A 19,184-nucleotide genomic window follows, 5' to 3' on the forward strand; every position below is an offset into this window, starting at 1 on the left:
GCTTGGTACTTTTCGCAGACAATACTAGTGTTATAAAAAATCCCATCAGAGAGAAATCAGCAGAAGAGATGGTAAATTATATTTTACAAAGAATTTAACAATGGTTCTCAGAAAATAGATCCTTCCCAAATTTTGAAAAAAAAAGACACTATATTCAGCTCTGTGCAACAAATAATCATACCGACAACTGATGCAGCATATGAGCAGGATTCAGTAAATAAGGTAAAATGTTACATAATTTTGGGTGCACATATTGATGAAAACGTGAATTGGAAGAAGCACATAATTGAGCTTCAGTTTTGTTTGTATATCTCGCCGCAACGGGAAGAGTATGGAATGACAAAGAGTGACTGAAAAACGTGGTGAACGAGTGTGAGTCTTTCACGCTTAGCCGCAAGAAATATCCCCGTGGAAAGTTTTCGGTGAATCAACTGTAACTGATGTTGCTTATCTTGATGTGCTACAGCTATGGCCCGTGCCCCAATGGGAAGAAGCCGAACACCACATCTTTATTTGGGAGCGAGATGGTGCGTCGCCTCCCTGGCGTAACTCAGTACGCGACTGGTTAAACGACGTTGTATCCGACCAGTGGACTGGGGTGCAAGAGGCCGGCTGACACAGCAGTTTATGCATGACCTCCACGTTCACACACGATCTGACGCGATCATGGGTATGTGATTCCAATACCAGCTCATCTACCCGACTTTAGAAACAGTTTATTGCAACAGTTACTCTGACACATTGATCAAGGTTTCGGTACAACTCGCCCATCGACTCGATGTGTGATCGGTGTTCACACTGAATAATTGTAAGAAAAACTGATTGTGTTTCTCTTTCATTCGGTGTATTATTTATAATTGTAATGTGAATGTAATATGTGCTACAAAGCCTTAAAAGTGCGACTGCTACGGTCGCAGGTTCGAATCCTGCCTCGGGCATGGGTGTGTGTGATGTCCTTAGGTTAGTTAGGTTTAAGTAGTTCTAAGTTCTAGGGGACTGATGACCACAGCAGTTGAGTCCCATAGTGCTCAGAGCCATTTGAACCATCTGAAAGCCTTAAAACCCGTAAATTCATTTTGAAATACCCTGTATATTGAAACTATTTGGAGGATATTTTTAATTCTTCAGTTACAGAGTTTTATGGTGAGTAAAATTCTGTGTATTTCAAAAACTAATTACAGAACATATGGACGAGCTATACTTTGTCGATCGTGCACCATCTTGTACCTTGAAACGGAAGGAGGTCTTCTGCCTTTGAACTTGTGACATTTGATATTGAAATGAGTTCGTTTGATTTCTTAACAATTTTATCTGTCTCGAAAATGAAAATTTGTGTTAGTTGTCAGTAGCTATTATTTCAAAACGTATTTAACTTGTAGTAAATGGTCCTTATACTCTATTTCAAATTCTAGAGGTGGCAGGGGTAAAATACAGGGAGCGAAAGGCTATTTACGATTTGTACAGAAACCGGATGGCAGTTATAACAGTCGAGGGGCATGAAAGGGAACCACTGGTTGGGAAGGGAGTGAGACAGGGTTGTAGCCTCTCCCCGATGTTATTCAATCTGTATATTGAGCAAGCACTGAAGGAAAAAAAAGAAAAATTCGTAGTAGGTATTAAAATCCATGGCGAAGAAATAAAAACTTTGAGGTTCGCCGATGACATTGTAATTCTGCCACAGACAGCAAAGGACTTGGAAGAGCAGTTGAACGGAATGGATAGTGTCTTGAAAGGAGTATATAAGATGAACATCAACTAAAGCAAAACGAGGATAATGGAATACAGTCGAATTAAGTCGAGTGATGCTGAGAGAATTAGATTAGGAAATGAGACACTTAAAGTAGTAAAGGAGTTTTGCTATTTGGGGAGCAAAATAACTGATGATGGTCGAAGTAGAGAGGATATAAAATGTAGACTGGCAATGGCAAGGAAAGCCTTTCTGAAGAAGAGAAATTTGTTAACATCGAGTATAGATTTAAGTGTCAGGAAGTCGTTTCTGAAAGTATTTGTATGGAGTGTAGCCATGTATGGAAGTGAAACATGGACGATAAATAGTTTAGACAAGAAGAGAATAGAAGCTTTCTAAATGTGTTGCTACAGAAGAATGCTGAAGATTAGATGGGTAGATCACTTAACTAATGAGGAAGTATTGAATAGGATTGGGGAGAAGAGAAGTTTGTGGCACAACTTGACTAGAAGAAGGGACCGGTTGGTAGGACATGTTCTGAGGCATCAAGGGATCGCCAATTTAGTATTGGAGGGCAGCGTAGAGGGTAAAAATCGTAGAGGGAGACCAAGAGATGAATACACTAAGCAGATTCAGAAGGATGTAGGTTGCAGTAAGTACTGGGAGATGAAGAAGCTTGCACAGGATAGAATAGCATGGGGAGCTGCATCAAACCAGTCTCAGGACTGAAGACCGCAACAACAACAACAAATGGTCCTTAATAATACTTCTACTTAATCTGATTGCTTATTGATAAATAGTACAGAAATAATGTTTTTTGTCCTCAGGCACTAAATGAGTTAGTTGCTGCATCTGCAAATCACCCTGACTAATCTCAAGCGAATGGAAACTGCTGCGAATGGGTGTGTTGGAAGAGCTACTGACAGTACGGACCAGCGATGCTAAAGGTATCTCAGGTACTCTTCTCCCCTGCGCGTACTGTTTCTTCTGCAGGAAGTACAGGTTCTATCGTTACTCGTCCACTTCAGTGAGAGTGACGTCAGTGGTACGCGCAGGTGTCCTGTACAAGGGTGACGCTGAGCAGAGGGGAGTCACGGGGTTACATCCATCCCCCTAACCAACAGTTTCGAGGTGCTGCCTTCCAGCGAAACCGAGACTGAGCCAGTGAGACTCACTTCACCTACCGGGAAACATGCTCTGTCCCGTGTCAAGGGAAGGTAGAGACAAAAATGTAGAGGTCTGTTAATCGTCAGCAGTTCAAAAGTACGGCGAAACGGTACCCCTTAGAGAAATGGTAGCAAGGGATGGGAAGCAACACCAGGAGCACTCAATGTTTGTGTCTGGAGGCCTCATTCAGCGTGCTGAAGACGCTGTCCCAGGAGCCATCGAGGGAACAGAGTCCAACCGACTACAGACTGTGGCGCACGTAAGAACAAACGATGTTTGTCGTCTGGGTTGCGAAGTCACACTTGGATCACTGTGTGTGTGGGGTGGGGGGTGGGGGTACACGCAAGGGTTTTTTAGATTAAGTGACTCTCCATCTAATCCATGTAATGGTAGGTGTAGGAGTGTTACATTCAAAGAAATATTCCCCTCCCCAGAGGCGAGAGCATTGAAATTCTCGTGGTGAACTGCCGAAGCATACACGACAAACTGCCATGGTTCAAAGCGCGTCTAAAGGACAATGAGGCTCACATAACACGAGGTACGAGAACCTGGTTAATATCTTAAGCTAACAGCAGTGAGATATTTCGGAAGAATTTAGGTGTATCGAAAGCATAGCCTAGTGGAAAATGGGTGTGCATATGTCACAGTAAAGAAGAAACTCAAATCCACTAAGATACAAATTGAATCTGCGTGCGAGATTGTTTGGACAACAGTCAGTATCAGGGGTGGGAATAAAATAATAAATACATCATTCTACCGACCACCGGAGTCACCTACTGCTACCGAAAACTACAGAGATACCCTCAGTTCACTTGACTAATTATCCAACAATCAAGTGGGATGATTAAAGTTTCGTCAGCGGTGGTCGTGACGAGACATCCTCTGAAACATTGCTAAACCCCTTCTCTGAAAACTACCTAGAACGGATAGATCGGAATCCCATTCTGGATAGAAATATATTAGACCTAATCCGAACAAACAGACCAGGACTGTTTGACGGTGCCCACATCTAAACTGGTATCAGTGATCATGAGGCAGTTGTACCAACAGCGATTACCAAAGTACAAAGGGCAACTAAAACAAGCAGAAAGATGTATATGTATAGTAGACTAGATAAAGAAGCAGCAGTGCCATCTCAACGATGATTTAGAAACTTTTAACTCAGGACAGGAACATGTACAGGGACTATGGCTCAAGTACAAAAGGACAGTGGACAATGCACTGGATAATAAGTACCCAGTAGAACAGTCCGTGGTGGGACGGACCATCTAAGGGATAGTCACTGAAAACAAACTGCTAAGGAAACAGAGGCTACTGCATAGAAGGAATAAAACAAAGCATATGGCTACAGTTTGAGAGGTGCTGAATGATACAAGTTTCCCTGTCAAGAGAGGCAATGTGTGAAATCTTCAGTGACAACCGTAGCATAAAATTATCGAAAGATCTCTCCCAGAAAGCAAAGAAATTCTGGTCGTATGTAAAGGTTGTCTCCAAAGTTAGTGTCTGTTCACCCAAGGACGAGATAGAAACTCAAACTGGGGGTAACAAAGCAAAAACAGAATTCCCTGATTTTTATCAAATTTTCCTGTATGAAGGAAAACTCACAGTATTGCCTCAATTTAATTCTCGTACAACTGAAAAGATAAGTGAAATAAGCCCTGGAGTTAAGGGTACTGAGACACATCTGAAATCCATCTGAAAGCGTTAAAACTGAACAAAGTTCCAGGGCCTGATGGAATCCCTGTCAGGTGCCATAGTGAACTTACGGCCGGGTTAGGCCTTCTTCTAACTAAAATCTGTTGTAGATCCCTTGAAAAAAAAACCGTTGGAAGAAAGCGACCTCTTCAAGGTTGGTAGCCGAAGTGACTCACAAAACTATATCCTTGACATCCATCTGTTGTATAATCCTAGAACATATTCTGCGTTCAAACGTAGTGAGTTACCTGCAACAAAATGATCTCTTCCGTACCACCCAGCATGGCTACCGAAAACATCGATCATGTGAAACCCAGCTCGCACTTTTCTCACGTGACACACTGAAAGCCGTGGATCAAGGCAGTCAGGTGGATGCAGTGTTTAAAGCATTTTACTCAGTGTCAAGTCGACGATTATTATAAGAAGTATGGTAGTATTATGAAGCGCAATTTGTGCCTGGAGTGTGGATTTCTTGTTGGGGAGGGCACAGCATGCTATCTTGGATGGAGTCATTAACAGGCGTACAAGTAACTTCGAGAGTGCACCAAGGAAGAGCACCGATCTATGATGAAGTACTGTCTGAAGGAAGCTGCACAAATATTCAGCCAGTTATTAATAAGATTTCAAAATGGTGCAGAGACTGGCAACTTGCTTTAAATGTTCACACATGTAAAAGTGTGCAGCTCACACAACGGAAAAAACCTAGTATCCTGTGACTATAATATCGGTGCGTCATAGTTGGAATCGGTCAATTCATACAAACACTTGGGTGTAACACCTTGCAGGGATATGAGGTGGAATGATCGCATGGACTCAGTCTTGGTTAACTTAGGTGGCAAAATTTAGTTCAGTTGTAGACTACAGGGAAAAGCAATCACTCCACAAAGGAGATTTCTTACAAATCATTCGTACGACCCATTCTGGAATATTGCTCAAGTGTGTGGGACCCATACAAAATAAGTCTAGCAGGTCATAGTGAAAGTATACAGAGAAAGGCGTCACGAATGGCCACATGTTTGTTTGATACGTGGGCATCACATAGACACGGAAACAACTGAAATGGCAGGTCTTGAAGACAGACGTAAACCATCCTGAGAAGATAGCTCCTAAATAATGCTCCTAAAATAGCGCGAACACCTCGAACTAATTTATGAGCATAACATGATGTCACAGGAGCAACGACGTATATGACATAATCTGTTACTAAAAAATCATCCATAAAACACTTGAAAATGGCCTAACGCCGAAATTGTACAATCGTACTGGAAATAAAGAGAATGGCAGCTGAAGGCTTCAAGAAATCATTCAAAAAGTATCCTGAGGAAGCCTACTCACAAAATCCGAAGAACTAGCTTTAAATGCTTACTCTAGGAGTATGATAGAATCCCTTACTTCTCGCCCTTGTAGGGCTCTTGAGGACAAGATTAGGTTAATTACAGCATGCACAGTGGCGTTCAAACAGTCATTCTTCCCACGCTCCGTACGTGAGTGAAACGGGAACAAAACCTAATAACTGATATAATGGTACGTGACCTCTGCCGCGCGCTTCACAGCGCTTTCAGCGCCTACATGCAGATGCAACATTAAATACAATATGCACAAGAAAACACTTTTCAGTTTGAATAGAATATTTGTCCCTAGATACACGACGATTTCGTACCTTGAAACAATATTTTTGGATTTGGAAAAACCTTCCATTTTTGAAGTACTTTTTGTAACGTCAGAAAAACACTGCATCACATAAAAAGTGAATACTATCATTTAAAAAGGAATAACCAAATATATTCATCTTCTATTACAGGGCTGGCAAAAGGCGGAAGTCCGAAAAGCGTTCCAAATTACATCACTCTCCCCTAAAGCTTCCAGCATTCTGCTTTGAACATCACGGTGATTACTGGGATGGTCCTAAAGTAACTGGAATTAGGATCCGTTGTTTTTGACCGACCTTAGAGTTGACTCGACCAGCCATTTACAGTAGGACCTAAAGTTTGCCATGTACCTCGAACCACGGTGATGCTCTGCATTTTTCACGTCAACAAACTTTGCCAGAGATGAAACTGTTTTTGCGTGCAGAGTGTTATTATGTGGATGTATCTTTAGGCACAAAGCACATAATATATTACAGTGAGGATGAAACTGACCACAGCTTACTGCTCACCGTAAGCGTTATGTTCCAATTAATTCCCATTTCATTTTTAGCTATTTCAAATTAGACACATGTTGCAAAAGACGAAGATATACGAAAATAATAACCTAAAGCTTCACACTAAACAAGTTTCGCTGCTTTAAATTAGAACACATATTTTCTGAGAAAATTGACATTATGCCTTTGTGAACTGATGGTACAAAAGTAAGATAAATACGATTTTCAGAGACAGCAGGTACTCGTCGAAAGTGGCCAGGCTATTATTCTGTGTGGTACAACATACCATTTCAAACTTCTCGACATCGTTACTTTATTCTTAAGCGACGAACACTACGACAGACTCTGTCTGCTACAGTCACACAAAGAACAAGTGTGGCCACAGTCGCAAAGGATCATGGTCGCATGACTTGATTTCACTAATGTAGACCTTGGTCTGCCGCCCGTAAAAGGCAGAGTGAACATTATTTATCGATCACGTGGATTAGCTTAAGATGACAGGAGCTACAACACATCAAACGAATGCCGAAAGGGAACTTTTCTTTAAAAAAAAAAAAAAGAAAGGAAAGGTGTAGACAAAAGTAATAAAAACTGCCGGACATCCGACATTTCGACTTTACTGTTGAGCAGATTCTCAGTTGACCTAAGACTGTCTGCTTCCGAGATGCTAGGAAAGTACGGTGACTACCAGACTGCGAACGTGTTTTGTTTACCATTAGCATAACAGGAGAAGCAGTAAAGAAATAATGTGCTCTTGGAAAACGAGTTTACCTGCTGTAAAAAGTAGTCAACTACCAGAAATAAAAAAGGAGATACGCCAGCTTCAGTTAAAACTTCGGAGTTTAACATCGTTAACGTAGCAGAACTTTCTCTATAATTCGATTAAACGATTTATCTGCAATCAGAAATTACCTTCATAATATGGAGAACTCATACCAGGCTGGGCTCAGAAACAAAGAGAAAAAGCGGAGAGAAGCGACCATAGCGAAGTTAATTCCACTGTTTGATCTGCCCCCATCTCCACGTTCCTCATTCTTATAATGGTTCTGCGCTTAAATGGCTTTGGTGCCACCGAACCCTATCCTAACATCAGGCGCACAACGTTCCCGGATGTACGGTTCTATACATGGAAGACGCTACAGCACTAGTATCCACGTTTGGAACAAAGATTATTGCGACTTTGGATTTCCTAGCTACAAGGCAGCTGCTGCTCCCAGAACTACCGATACCGTTCAAACTTACAACTAATTTTTGTTTACGCCTTCATAATTATTGGAAAATAATTATTCATATAGACAGTTACGGTTTACATCAGTTTCCTTGTACGCGAGTAGAGCAGGGGTTAGGGTTTCGAGGATTGAAACCATGTTGTTGATTAATTCTTGATTTAAATAGATGTTTCTTTATTTCATCATTCTTTTACGCACTATCAGCTGATTTTTGCGCGGGCTATTATCAGCAGCTTTTAGAATTATCCGAGACAGAACTAGCACAAATTTTGGAATACTGCATCTTTAAACAACATTAGAAGCTCCTTTCACATAACTTGTGTAAATTGCCACACCATACAGAAAATGTATTTAAGTTTGAGAGGGCGGATATCTTCAAAAAAAGAATAGTGTAAGTGGTTCGGGGTTTCGCCAAGTTTTGCAAGAAAACATCGTGGAAACCACTAGCGAAAAGTTATTAGAGGTGTGTACTTGTGGGGTAGTGTTTTGATTTGCGTGTTCTGATGTTTCCATCTACACAGAATATTTACGTGCACACTAGTTTAAATTTATCATGAATTAAGAAGCATGCAATGTATCTTCTAGTTAAAGCTAAATTATGTAACTCAGTACTTCCATTACTAAACAAAAAAAAAATTGAAATTTTATATTTTCATTTGTGCCACTCAGTTTGGTACGTAACACATGTTGATGCAAGCCAGAACAATAAAAGAGGTCTAGTTCTTTCCTCTGTCACTAAAAACTGTTAAAGATGTTATGAATTACACCTTTAATATTTAGTACTGGAATAAGTTCATAACTTTATTTCTGTTACAAATAAATTTCCATGTAGTACTTATTTTAAAAGAAAGAACAACTATTTTTACGATCAATAGATTTAGATTTAATTTTAAAGGTGTTACGAAGGGCCCAGGGAAAGACAACTAATGTCTGTGTGAAGTTAGGGACTGGCGGGGTGACGAATCGCCAATTGATATGTTGATTGTGTAGAAAAATGTTCCCGAACCAGCGCTAATTGACGTCAATAACAAGTATCGCGAGTTTGTTTCCAAACAAGACAGATGTAGAGCATAGCGGCCATATTTGCACTTTTGTGCTGATATTGTCAGTTCAATGCAGAGACAAAGATGAATAGGGTAAAAACTAAAGAGAAACGCAATTGTTCTTAAAGAGCCATGGGAGGCGACGGCCTAACTTGCAAGAAATACTCGGAAATCCCCTTGAATATCCTCCGAAATTTTGTCGCTTGTAAGCTCCCTACAAGTAAATTCTTATAACAATTTAATTAATTTTCGGCTGCGAGACTGTTTAATTGGTTGTATAGCTCACATCTATTTGGCGTATTCGCTTCCACTAACGACCGTTTGCCCTAATCAACACGATCTTGGTTAAAGTCATTATGAGTATGTACTATTTACTGACTACGGGAATATTGAATAACGACAGTTCAAGTTTCGCGACACTTAAGGAATATCAAATATCAGTCGCTATCGCAACCGTCGCAGGTTCGAATCCTGCCTCGGACATGGATGTGTGGTGTCCTTAGGTTAGTTAGGTTTAAGTAGTCCTAAGATCCAGGGGACCGATGACCACAGATGTTAAGTCCCATAGTGCTCAGAGCCATTTGCCGTCGCAAAATCAGCGCAGAAATTGGCGCCAAGAATCTCCATTGGTTGAATGGTAGTGCTCCGGCAATAGAGTGGAATTTTCCGCCGGTTTTCGAGTTGCTGATTGGAACGTTTAACCACGGCCACTGTCGTGGGGGCGGGAATGTTGTGTGTTCGGCCTGTACGGGTGCTCTAGGTAGTCGGCTCTCGCCTTTCGGTCGAGGACGTCGAAGCAACCAGCCATCGCCTCCGGTACGCCAGATCGTGTTCTGGCAGTTAAGAAGACAGATTGGTAATGTATGTCTGCAGCACCGGCAGATAGGGATTTTCCTAGGTGATAATCAGAGCTCAGCAGAGCGCGCCTGTTCGTCTTTTTCTAACTTTGTTCTGTCTTGAGTAGCAGCAATTAATGTTGGGTTAGCTGTGTGTCTCTCTTAAGATTTGAATGGCAAGGAATTGGCTCCACATACCACTTCGTCATAAACCTCACAATCTAGTTTAGGGACAACTTCACCTTCACAGCGTTTGTTTGAGTATCCAATTTGAGCCAATTTGATGTATTATAAATGTTTCATGTGTTTTTGTTTATTATTTTGTGTTTAGTCTTAATAAATCATATTGTTATTTTGGACAGAACTTTCATTCTGTTAATCGGTAGAGCAACCCATCATTTCTCACTACGTTAATGAAACCTTCCTTTATTTAACTTATTTATCAAATTAAATCATTGCAGGTGCCAAACTCTTTTCTACTCCATTTGCAGGGTTGATTACAGTCAGTTCGCGTATATTTTTTAATCCATGTGGAACAGCAAAAGTCGGAGTTAGAATAGGGGGGGCTTAGAGCATCATTTACATATGTAGATTCTAGAAGAATTTAGTGTTAAATACACTGCTTGCCCCGGCACCTCGCAAACTGTGTTACGGCCATTTTCAAGTCTGTAATGCGACCACGCGCCTCACGTTTATACTCTGGCCCCAGACTCGACTGATTCCCTCCCCCCCCTCCCCCCCCTCCCCCCACTGCTAACTCAAATAACGTCCTTCGGACGCTCTGGTCGTGCTGCACTTCAAACAGAACCAACGGCGGTAGAATGGGTACACCACCGCCCCTGGCTATGGTGAGTGGTACGCTTACGTGGTGGACTTCAAGTTCACCCTGTACATACTTTAATCCCATAACAAACCAAACAGATGTCCATTGCGAAAATGTTTTCGGTGAAGAAGTACAGGGTTATTCGTCAGTACCTCTGAGGTTGCAGAAGATAACTGCTTGAAAACTACAAGACATAAAGAAAGTAGTCACGTATCAGAAGACAGACTATTTCACCAAATTTTTAATTCAAATTACAGGTGCTCAGTATCGGCACTGTTTGCGATGCGACCATCGTCAGTACGTGCCTGCAGTTCATTCAAGTTCATGAACTGCCTAGGATGGGTAACAGCAGCGTGCCTTGGAAATCTATACATCGGGTTGCCCGTATGTACGCGCAAATACACTCCTGGAAATTGAAATAACAACACCGTGAATTCATTGTCCCAGGAAGGGGAAACTTTATTGACACATTCCTGGGGTCAGATACATCACATGATCACACTGACAGAACCACAGGCACATAGACACAGGCAACAGAGCATGCACAATGTCGGCACTAGTACAGTGTATATCCACCTTTCGCAGCAATGCAGGCTGCCATTCTCCCATGGAGACGATCGTAGAGATGCTGGATGTAGTCCTGTGGAACGGCTTGCCATGCCATTTCCACCTGGCGCCTCAGTTGGACCAGCGTTCGTGCTGGACGTGCAGACCGCGTGAGACGACGCTTCATCCAGTCCCAAACATGCTCAATGGGGCACAGATCCGGAGATCTTGCTGGCCAGGGTAGTTGACTTACACCTTCTAGAGCACGTTGGGTGGCACGGGATACATGCGGACGTGCATTGTCCTGTTGGAACAGCAAGTTCCCTTGCCGGTCTAGGAATGGTAGAACGATGGGTTCGATGACGGTTTGGATGTACCGTGCACTATTCAGTGTCCCCTCGACGATCACCAGTGGTGTACGGCCAGTGTAGGAGATCGCTCCCCACACCATGATGCCGGGTGTTGGCCCTGTGTGCCTCGGTCGTATGCAGTCCTGATTGTGGCGCTCACCTGCACGGCGCCAAACACGCATACGACCATCATTGGCACCAAGGCAGAAGCGACTCTCATCGCTGAAGACGACACGTCTCCATTCGTCCCTCCATTCACGCCTGTCGCGACACCACTGGAGGCGGGCTGCACGATGTTGGGGCGTGAGCGGAAGACGGCCTAACGGTGTGCGGGACCGTAGCCCAGCTTCATGGAGACGGTTACGAATGGTCCTCGCCGATACCCCAGGAGCAACAGTGTCCCTAATTTGCTGGGAAGTGGCGGTGCAGTCCCCTACGGCACTGCGTAGGATCCTACGGTCTTGGCGTGCATCCGTGCGTCGCTGCGGTCCGGTCCCAGGTCGACGGGCACGTGCACCTTTCGCCGACCACTGGCGACAACATCGATGTACTGTGGAGACCTCACGCCCCACGTGTTGAGCAATTCGGCGGTACGTCCACCCGGCCTCCCGCATGCCCACTATACGCCCTCGCTCAAAGTCCGTCAACTGCACATACGGTTCACGTCCACGCTGTCGCGGCATGCTACCAGTGTTAAAGACTGCGATGGAGCTCCGTATGCCACGGCAAACTGGCTGACACTGACGGCGGCGGTGCACAAATGCTGCGCAGCTAGCGCCATTCGACGGCCAACACCGCGGTTCCTGGTGTGTCCGCTGTGCCGTGCGTGTGATCATTGCTTGTACAGCCCTCTCGCAGTGTCCGGAGCAAGTATGGTGGGTCTGACACACCGGTGTCAATGTGTTCTTTTTTCCATTTCCAGGAGTGTAAATTCATTGTGGCAATACACAGTGAATCGTGTGGAACTGATGACTGTAACGAGGAGAGGACAGAACCTGAATATCACCTGTGTAACAAATCCATGAGCGGTTTGAATGGCCGGCCGGAGTGGCCGAGCGGTTCTAGGCGCTTGAGACTGGAACCGCGTGACGGCTACGGTGGCAGGTTCTGTGACTGTGAAAAATCGCTTGAAATCAGTGGAAGGAATTACTGGAGAGTTCCAAAGTGCTGCCAACAGTCACGCTACCACAGCCGGCCGGGATGGCCGAGCGGTTCTAGGCGCTACCGTCTGGAACCGCGCGACTGCTACGGTCGCAGGTTCGAATCCTGCCTCGGCCATGGATGTGTGTGGTGTCCTTAGGTTAGTTCGCTTTAAGTAGTTCTAAGTTCTAGGCGACTGGTGACCTCAGAAGTTAAGTCCCATAGTGTTCAGAGCCATATGAGCCACGCTACGACAATGACTGTGTGTAGACAGTTAGGAAAGTTGACGTACACCTCTGGCATCTTCCAAACAGCTATTCGCCTTGATATTCATTGACATAATTATTGGATAACCTTTTTGGGGGTAACATGTAAAATGCGGTCCAAATGGCGCGTTAGATCGTGAATATCCCGAGATGGTTGCAGGGCACTGCCAATAATGCTCCAGAAATTCTCAGTTAAGAGAGATCCGGCGACCTTGCTGGTCAAGCTCGAAGACAAGCAATAGAAACACTCGCCGTGTGCCGACGGGCGTTATATTGACGAAATGTAAGCCCAGGATGGATCACCATGATTGGCAACAAAATGGGGTGCAGAATATCGTGCACCTAACTCTGTGCTGTAAGACTGCCGCGGATGTTAACTAAAAGGGTCCTGCAATGGCAATAAATGGCAGCCGCGATCATCAGTTTTGCTTGAAGGTCTATACGTGGGGGGGGGGGGGGGGGGGGCAGCAGTTGGTTGGTACCCCGCCGCTCTCCAGGGCGTCTCACCACACGTATTCGGCATGTAATCCTATTGGCTGGAGTAGAGTTGTCTTCACTGATGAGTCGCGCTTCCAATTGAGCACTGGTGGCCAGTGAGGATGTGTCTGGAGACGCACTGGACAGCTATGGGATACTTACCAACGCTTGCCCGCCAAGTAGCCCTACAACCTGGAGTGATTGTCTGGGGTGAAATTTCATTTCACAGCAAGACCCTTTTAGTTGTCAGCGGGACCCTTACAGCACAGCGGTACGTCGGTGATATTCTACGCCCCATTTTATTGCCCTTCATGGCAAGTCACCCTGGGATTGCATTTCAGCAAGATAATGCCTGCCCGTACACTGCAAGAGTTTATACTGGGTGTCGTCGTGCTTGTCAGACCCTACCTTGGCCAGAAAGGTCGCCTTCACCCCAATTGAGAACGTTTGGAGCATGATGGACAGCACCATCGAACCCTTTTGGGATTTTGACGATTTGAAGCGCCATTTGGACAGATGGCACCATGCCCTCACGAGGACATCCAAGAACTCTGTAAATCAGTGACGAGCCCAATAACTGCTCGAATGATGGCCAGAGGTGGAACAACACGTTATTGACTTGCTCAATTTGTGAAGCTCTTTGTCTTGAATAAACCCAATTTTTCTGAAATTGTAGTGATTTGTTTTTCTGTACATGTACATCACATTTACCGATATTCGTGCCATTCCTTCGTGTTGATTTGTTGTTGTTTTTTTCCTTAGAACGTACTACTAAGGAGAGCTTCTAACAGAGTCGTTGGTGCCATATGCTAGCAGACAACACAGTACTTCGCGGGAGCTCCAGAACGTGTTTCTGCGTGTTGATGTACCTGTGACTAACTACAAAAAAAGCCAGAGCCGAAGCAACAAGGCAAGCACTACAGCCCCGACCGCCACCTTACGAAGCGAGGGACACAGGCAGCCACCTTGGGAGCTGAGGAAGTTGGACACCTCCTCGCTCTCGCCCTCCTGGAGGCTGTCGGGCTTGTCGGGCACGTGCAGGATGTCCTCCGGAGGGTCCTCGTCCGGCTCCGGTTCGTAGTCCGGTTCCAGCTCCGCCTCCGGCTCCGGCTCCAGCTCCGGCGGCGGCCGTTCCGTCGTCGACGTCGTCGTCGTCGTCGACTTGGCGGTGCGCGGGAAGAACTTGTTGGTCGGGAACCTCGGCGCGTTGAGTTGGGGGAACAGCCGCCTCTGCAGGTACTGGGCGAGGATCTGCTGGGTGATTTGGTTCTGGCGGGCTACGTCACCTGTGGGGACGAGGAGCGGCCGTCACTCGGCGTCTTCCATTCGTCATCTCGCACCAAACAGCGGGCCAGTTTCAGGAGCCATGGGTCGGGTCACCGCGCCTGACCGACAGGCGTTAAGCGGCGGATAACAGCGCGAGCCTCCAAAATTCCCCACGCAACCGACGAGGCTTTGCTCCGTTTACTCCGTATTTTTTTAAGTCGACTGTACCGCCAGTATTCATTGTTGTCGAGGAAACACTCTCTCTTCAGTAACGTAAATATTTTGTGCAAATCTTTAGTAATGCAACGCAAATAAAACTTACTGATCCAGGTAGTAAGCGAACACCACGGCTTCCAAAACTTGCCAGCTACTTGTGCAAATTACACAAGCAACAAAAGTTTATAAATGAAACTCCCACAGATGCCACGTGTGACATTGTGACAAAATTTTACACTAATACCAATGTTTCACAGTGTTTCCAAGTAACCATCCTGGTGCATCGTCTTTCAGTTCTGCCCTGCTTAAGATTGGTATTGATATTTTGTATGATCCACAGGTCTCAAATAAAAGAAACCTAAAAATAATACCAAAAAAATTTTTCTGTAGTGAAGATAGACGAATGGAAGGAGTGCGACCACATTCCTCTATTCCCTACAGGGGAGGATAGCAAAGGAAGGGAATGTCTTTGGTTAGGACAGGGGCTTATGAAAACGCTTCGGGAGCAATATATCATGCTATACTGGTAAGTATTCATCTTTAACAAAGCCTGAGAAGTTTATTTAGTGAGCTAAAGCAGATAGACCATACACTGGTTGAGAAGTTAGTAGGCATTAACAAATTGGAAATTATAAATGTGAGATGTTTAACAACTGAAATTATTAGTAATTAGTGCGGCTATTGCTTAACTACTTGCATTTAGCATTTTGACGTCTTCACGACGTTTTTATGGTGTAAATTTTAGAGTTCACAGTTATTATTATTTTTAACAAACCTGTTCATTCTGCCACTGTGTTCGTATGAAGTAACTTCTGAAAACCTGCAGAAACTTAAAAGTAAAATTTAAAGACAGTGTTTTATTTTAATCAAAGCGGAAAACAAGTTTTCGATATTTTCACTATCAGCACCTACCTCGAAGCGTGTTTTCTTTACAGATACCGTAAACGGTAAAGGATAATTAAAATCACGGAGTAGCAGATGATTCTCAATAGCCAGATAGCACTATCTGCTTTCAATCGTTCGAACAAATAGTTGCAAGTTTGTAACGCTAATCAGTAGCGGTCAGAGTACGAACACATCGTATTTCGGTGAAACTCTTTGTATTTACATGCAATGGCTTCTCCAACTCACAAATAAACTATCATCTTCATACGAATCATTAATAACTATATCAATACAATAAGCGAGTGATAAATGATTGTATACACCACCGAAAAGAGTGAGAATGCGGCAAAATCAGAACGTGAAAGAAGGGTCTTCCACACAATGCGAGCAATCCTTATTTCCGCCCTACAGACATCGCCCGGTTGCTTTACCGGGCGTCAGTAGGGCTGCATTTGAACTGTTAGTGACACCGTGTGACGTACACACAAGCACAGCGAACGGATACTTTGATCTTCTCGTATAGCTTAACGCTCAGTGTGCCGGCTTTCGAGACAGGGAGTTAAGCCATAAAACACATCAAAACTGCTTCTCCGATTAACAACAGTTGCCTATAAGCTGGTTTTGGAGACTTGCTGTGAAATGAAATGAAATTTCACCCCAGACAATCACTCCAGGTTGTAGGGCTACTTGGTGGGCAAGCGTTGGTAAGTATCCCATAGCTGTCCAGTGCGTCTCCAGACACATCCTCACTGGCCACCAGTGCTCAGTTGGAAGCGCGACTCATCAGTGAAGACAACTCTACTCCAGCCAATAGGATTACATGCCGAATACGTGTGGTGAGCGGTCGCGGGGTTCCAGACTGAAGCGCCTAGAACCGCTAGGCCACACCGGCCGGCACCGGCTTATTCTTGGGGTACCGTATTCTAGCAGCTCTGTCATTCTTTCTGGAATTATTCGCTCTCGCCCGTCAGCGGTTCATAGAGAAGGATCAAGCGGCTGTAACTGTTGGGACTTCTTAACTCTTTTCCCTATTTTTGAGTTGTAAGTACAGAATTACAGCTTCATATTTTAGGTATCTTTCAGGAATAAATGCAGTTATTAAAGAGTTAGCAACTATTCTTTGGCCAATGACCGGAAGATCGGATGCTTCCAGTTCGTTGGATGGTTAGTCACACTTGAAATTCAACCACCAAGCCACTAAAAAGCACGGACACTTGAGACTTCCGTGACTGATACCTGGGTTTGAAAAATCCAAGGAAAATGTCATGAAACGGCTCTGTGGCAGACTTAAGGGATCCGTGGCTCTTAACGGTGCGTGTTCCTGTTGACAGTACTGCTATCGTCGGTCATAACCAATCGAGTGGTAATACACGGTATCCAGCCAGAATAGCTCCGTCGGCACAATTGGATTTACGATGCAGTCTGACGCTTTTTTTTTTCTTGTTTTTTTGCTTGCAGCTGTTGATAACGGCACGCGAAACGAATGATTGGAAGTGATCACGATGAATCATGAATCAGATGTGAGTAGCCACTCAAATTGTTCGCTGTAATTTCCTATCCTTCGTAAATGAAGTTATCTGGTAATCTGTTACACTCGCGGCAGTTCAAGCTGACTTATTGGCTCCCATCGCCCAGAATGAATTTTCGCTGTGCTGCTCTGTGTGCGCTGAATTGAAACTTCATGAAAGGTTAAAATATACATCTACATCTACGTGATTACTCTGCTATTCACAATAAAGTGTCTGGCAGAGGGTTCAATGAACCACCTTCAAGCTGTCTCTCTACCGTTCCACTCTCGAACGGCACGCGGGAAAAACGAGCACTTAATTTTTTTCTGTGCGAGCCCTGATTTCTCTTGTTTTATCGTGATGATCATTTCTCCCTATGTAGGTGGGTGCCATTAGAATGTTTGCGCAATCGGAGGAGAAAACTGGTGACTGAAATTTCATGAGGAAATCCCGTCGCAACGAAAAACGCCTTTGTTTTAATGATTGCCACTCCAGTTCACGTATCATGTCTGTGACACTATCACCTCTATTTCGCGATAATACAAAACGAGTTGCCCTTCTTTGTTCTTTTTCGATGTCATCCGTCAGTCCCACCTGATGCGGATCCCACACTGCACAACAGTACTTCAGAATAGGGTGGACAAGCGTAGTGAAAGCAGTCTCTTTGGTAGACCTGTTGCACCTTCTAAGTGTCCTGCCAATGAATCGCAGTCTTTGGTTTGTTCTACCCACAATATTATCTATGTGATCGTCCCAATGTAGGTTATTTGTAATTGTAATCCCTAAGTATTTAGTTGAATTTACAGCCTTCAGATTTGTGTGACTTATCGCGTAATCGAAATTTAGCTGATTTCTTCTAGTTCTCATGTGAATAACTTCACACTTTTCATTATTTAGGGTCAATTGCCACTTTCCGCGCCATACAGATATCTTATCCAAATGATTTTGCAAGTAGTTTTGATCATCTGATGACTTTACAAGGCCGACCGCGGTGGTCTCGCGGTTCTCGGCGCGCAGTCCGGAACCGTGCGACTGCTGCGGTCGCAGGTTCGAATCCTGCTTCGGGCATGGATGTGTGTGATGTCCTGAGGTTAGTTAGGTTTAATTAGTTCTAAGTTCTAGGGGACTTATGACCACAGCAGTTGAGTCCCATAGTGCTCAGAGCCATTTGAACCATTTTTTTGACTTTACAAGACGGTAAATAACAGCATCATCTGCAAACAATCTAAAAAGACGGCTACTCAGATTGTCTCCTATGTCGTTAATATAGATCAGGAACAATTATGAGGCAGATTGGGACTCAAACCTGGGACCCTTGCCTTTCGCGGGCAAGTGCTCTATCGACTGAGCTACCCAAGCACGACGCTGTGAGAGCGCGTTGTTAGTCCTAATTAGTAGATCACTTGGTAGAACACTTGCACGCGAAAGGCAAGGGTCACAGGTTCGAGTCCCAATCCATCAGACGATTTTAATCTTTCTTGAAGTTTTAGGTCTCAAGCGAACCACAATATCGGGAATCGCAACATGTTCAGAACAAAAAGCAAACTTTATTTGACAAACAAAATCATTATTTCATCTCTGCTCGTCAGTCGGAGCAATTTGAGCTGTGATATTAGATTCCAGTCTAACCGCGACCTAGTTGTCAGCTACGAACGAGCAATGTGACTGGCTATTCATGTCACACTTATGGTTTGTCGTGTTAACTTCCCATCATTCATCACGTAAAGGACGCAAGGGAAAAGTGCAATTTTACTAGTGTAAGTAGGCTGTTTAGGTTTTCTTATTGGTAACGCCACGTAGCGCTCTGTATGAAAAATCACTGGCTGTGCTGTGTGCAGTCTGTGGGTAGTTTGCATTGTTGTCTGCCACTGTAGTGTTGGGCAGCTGGATGTTAATAGCGGGTAGTG

The 19,184-nt window shown here is 44.2% G+C and overlaps 1 protein-coding gene across 1 annotated transcript in view; it reads right to left on the bottom strand.

Moving 5' to 3' along the window:
• Nucleotides 1–19,184, bottom strand: part of LOC126253674 (mannose-binding protein C) — a 921,466-nt gene that overhangs the window by 414,347 nt on the left and 487,935 nt on the right. The window contains exon 2 of the mRNA XM_049955194.1: nt 14,368–14,688. Within this exon, the coding sequence (XP_049811151.1) occupies nt 14,368–14,688 (321 nt within the window). The remainder of the gene's footprint in view (nt 1–14,367; nt 14,689–19,184) is intronic.

The sequence above is a fragment of the Schistocerca nitens genome, chromosome 4, assembly GCF_023898315.1.
Source record: "Schistocerca nitens isolate TAMUIC-IGC-003100 chromosome 4, iqSchNite1.1, whole genome shotgun sequence".
Lineage (NCBI taxonomy): Eukaryota > Metazoa > Arthropoda > Insecta > Orthoptera > Acrididae > Schistocerca > Schistocerca nitens.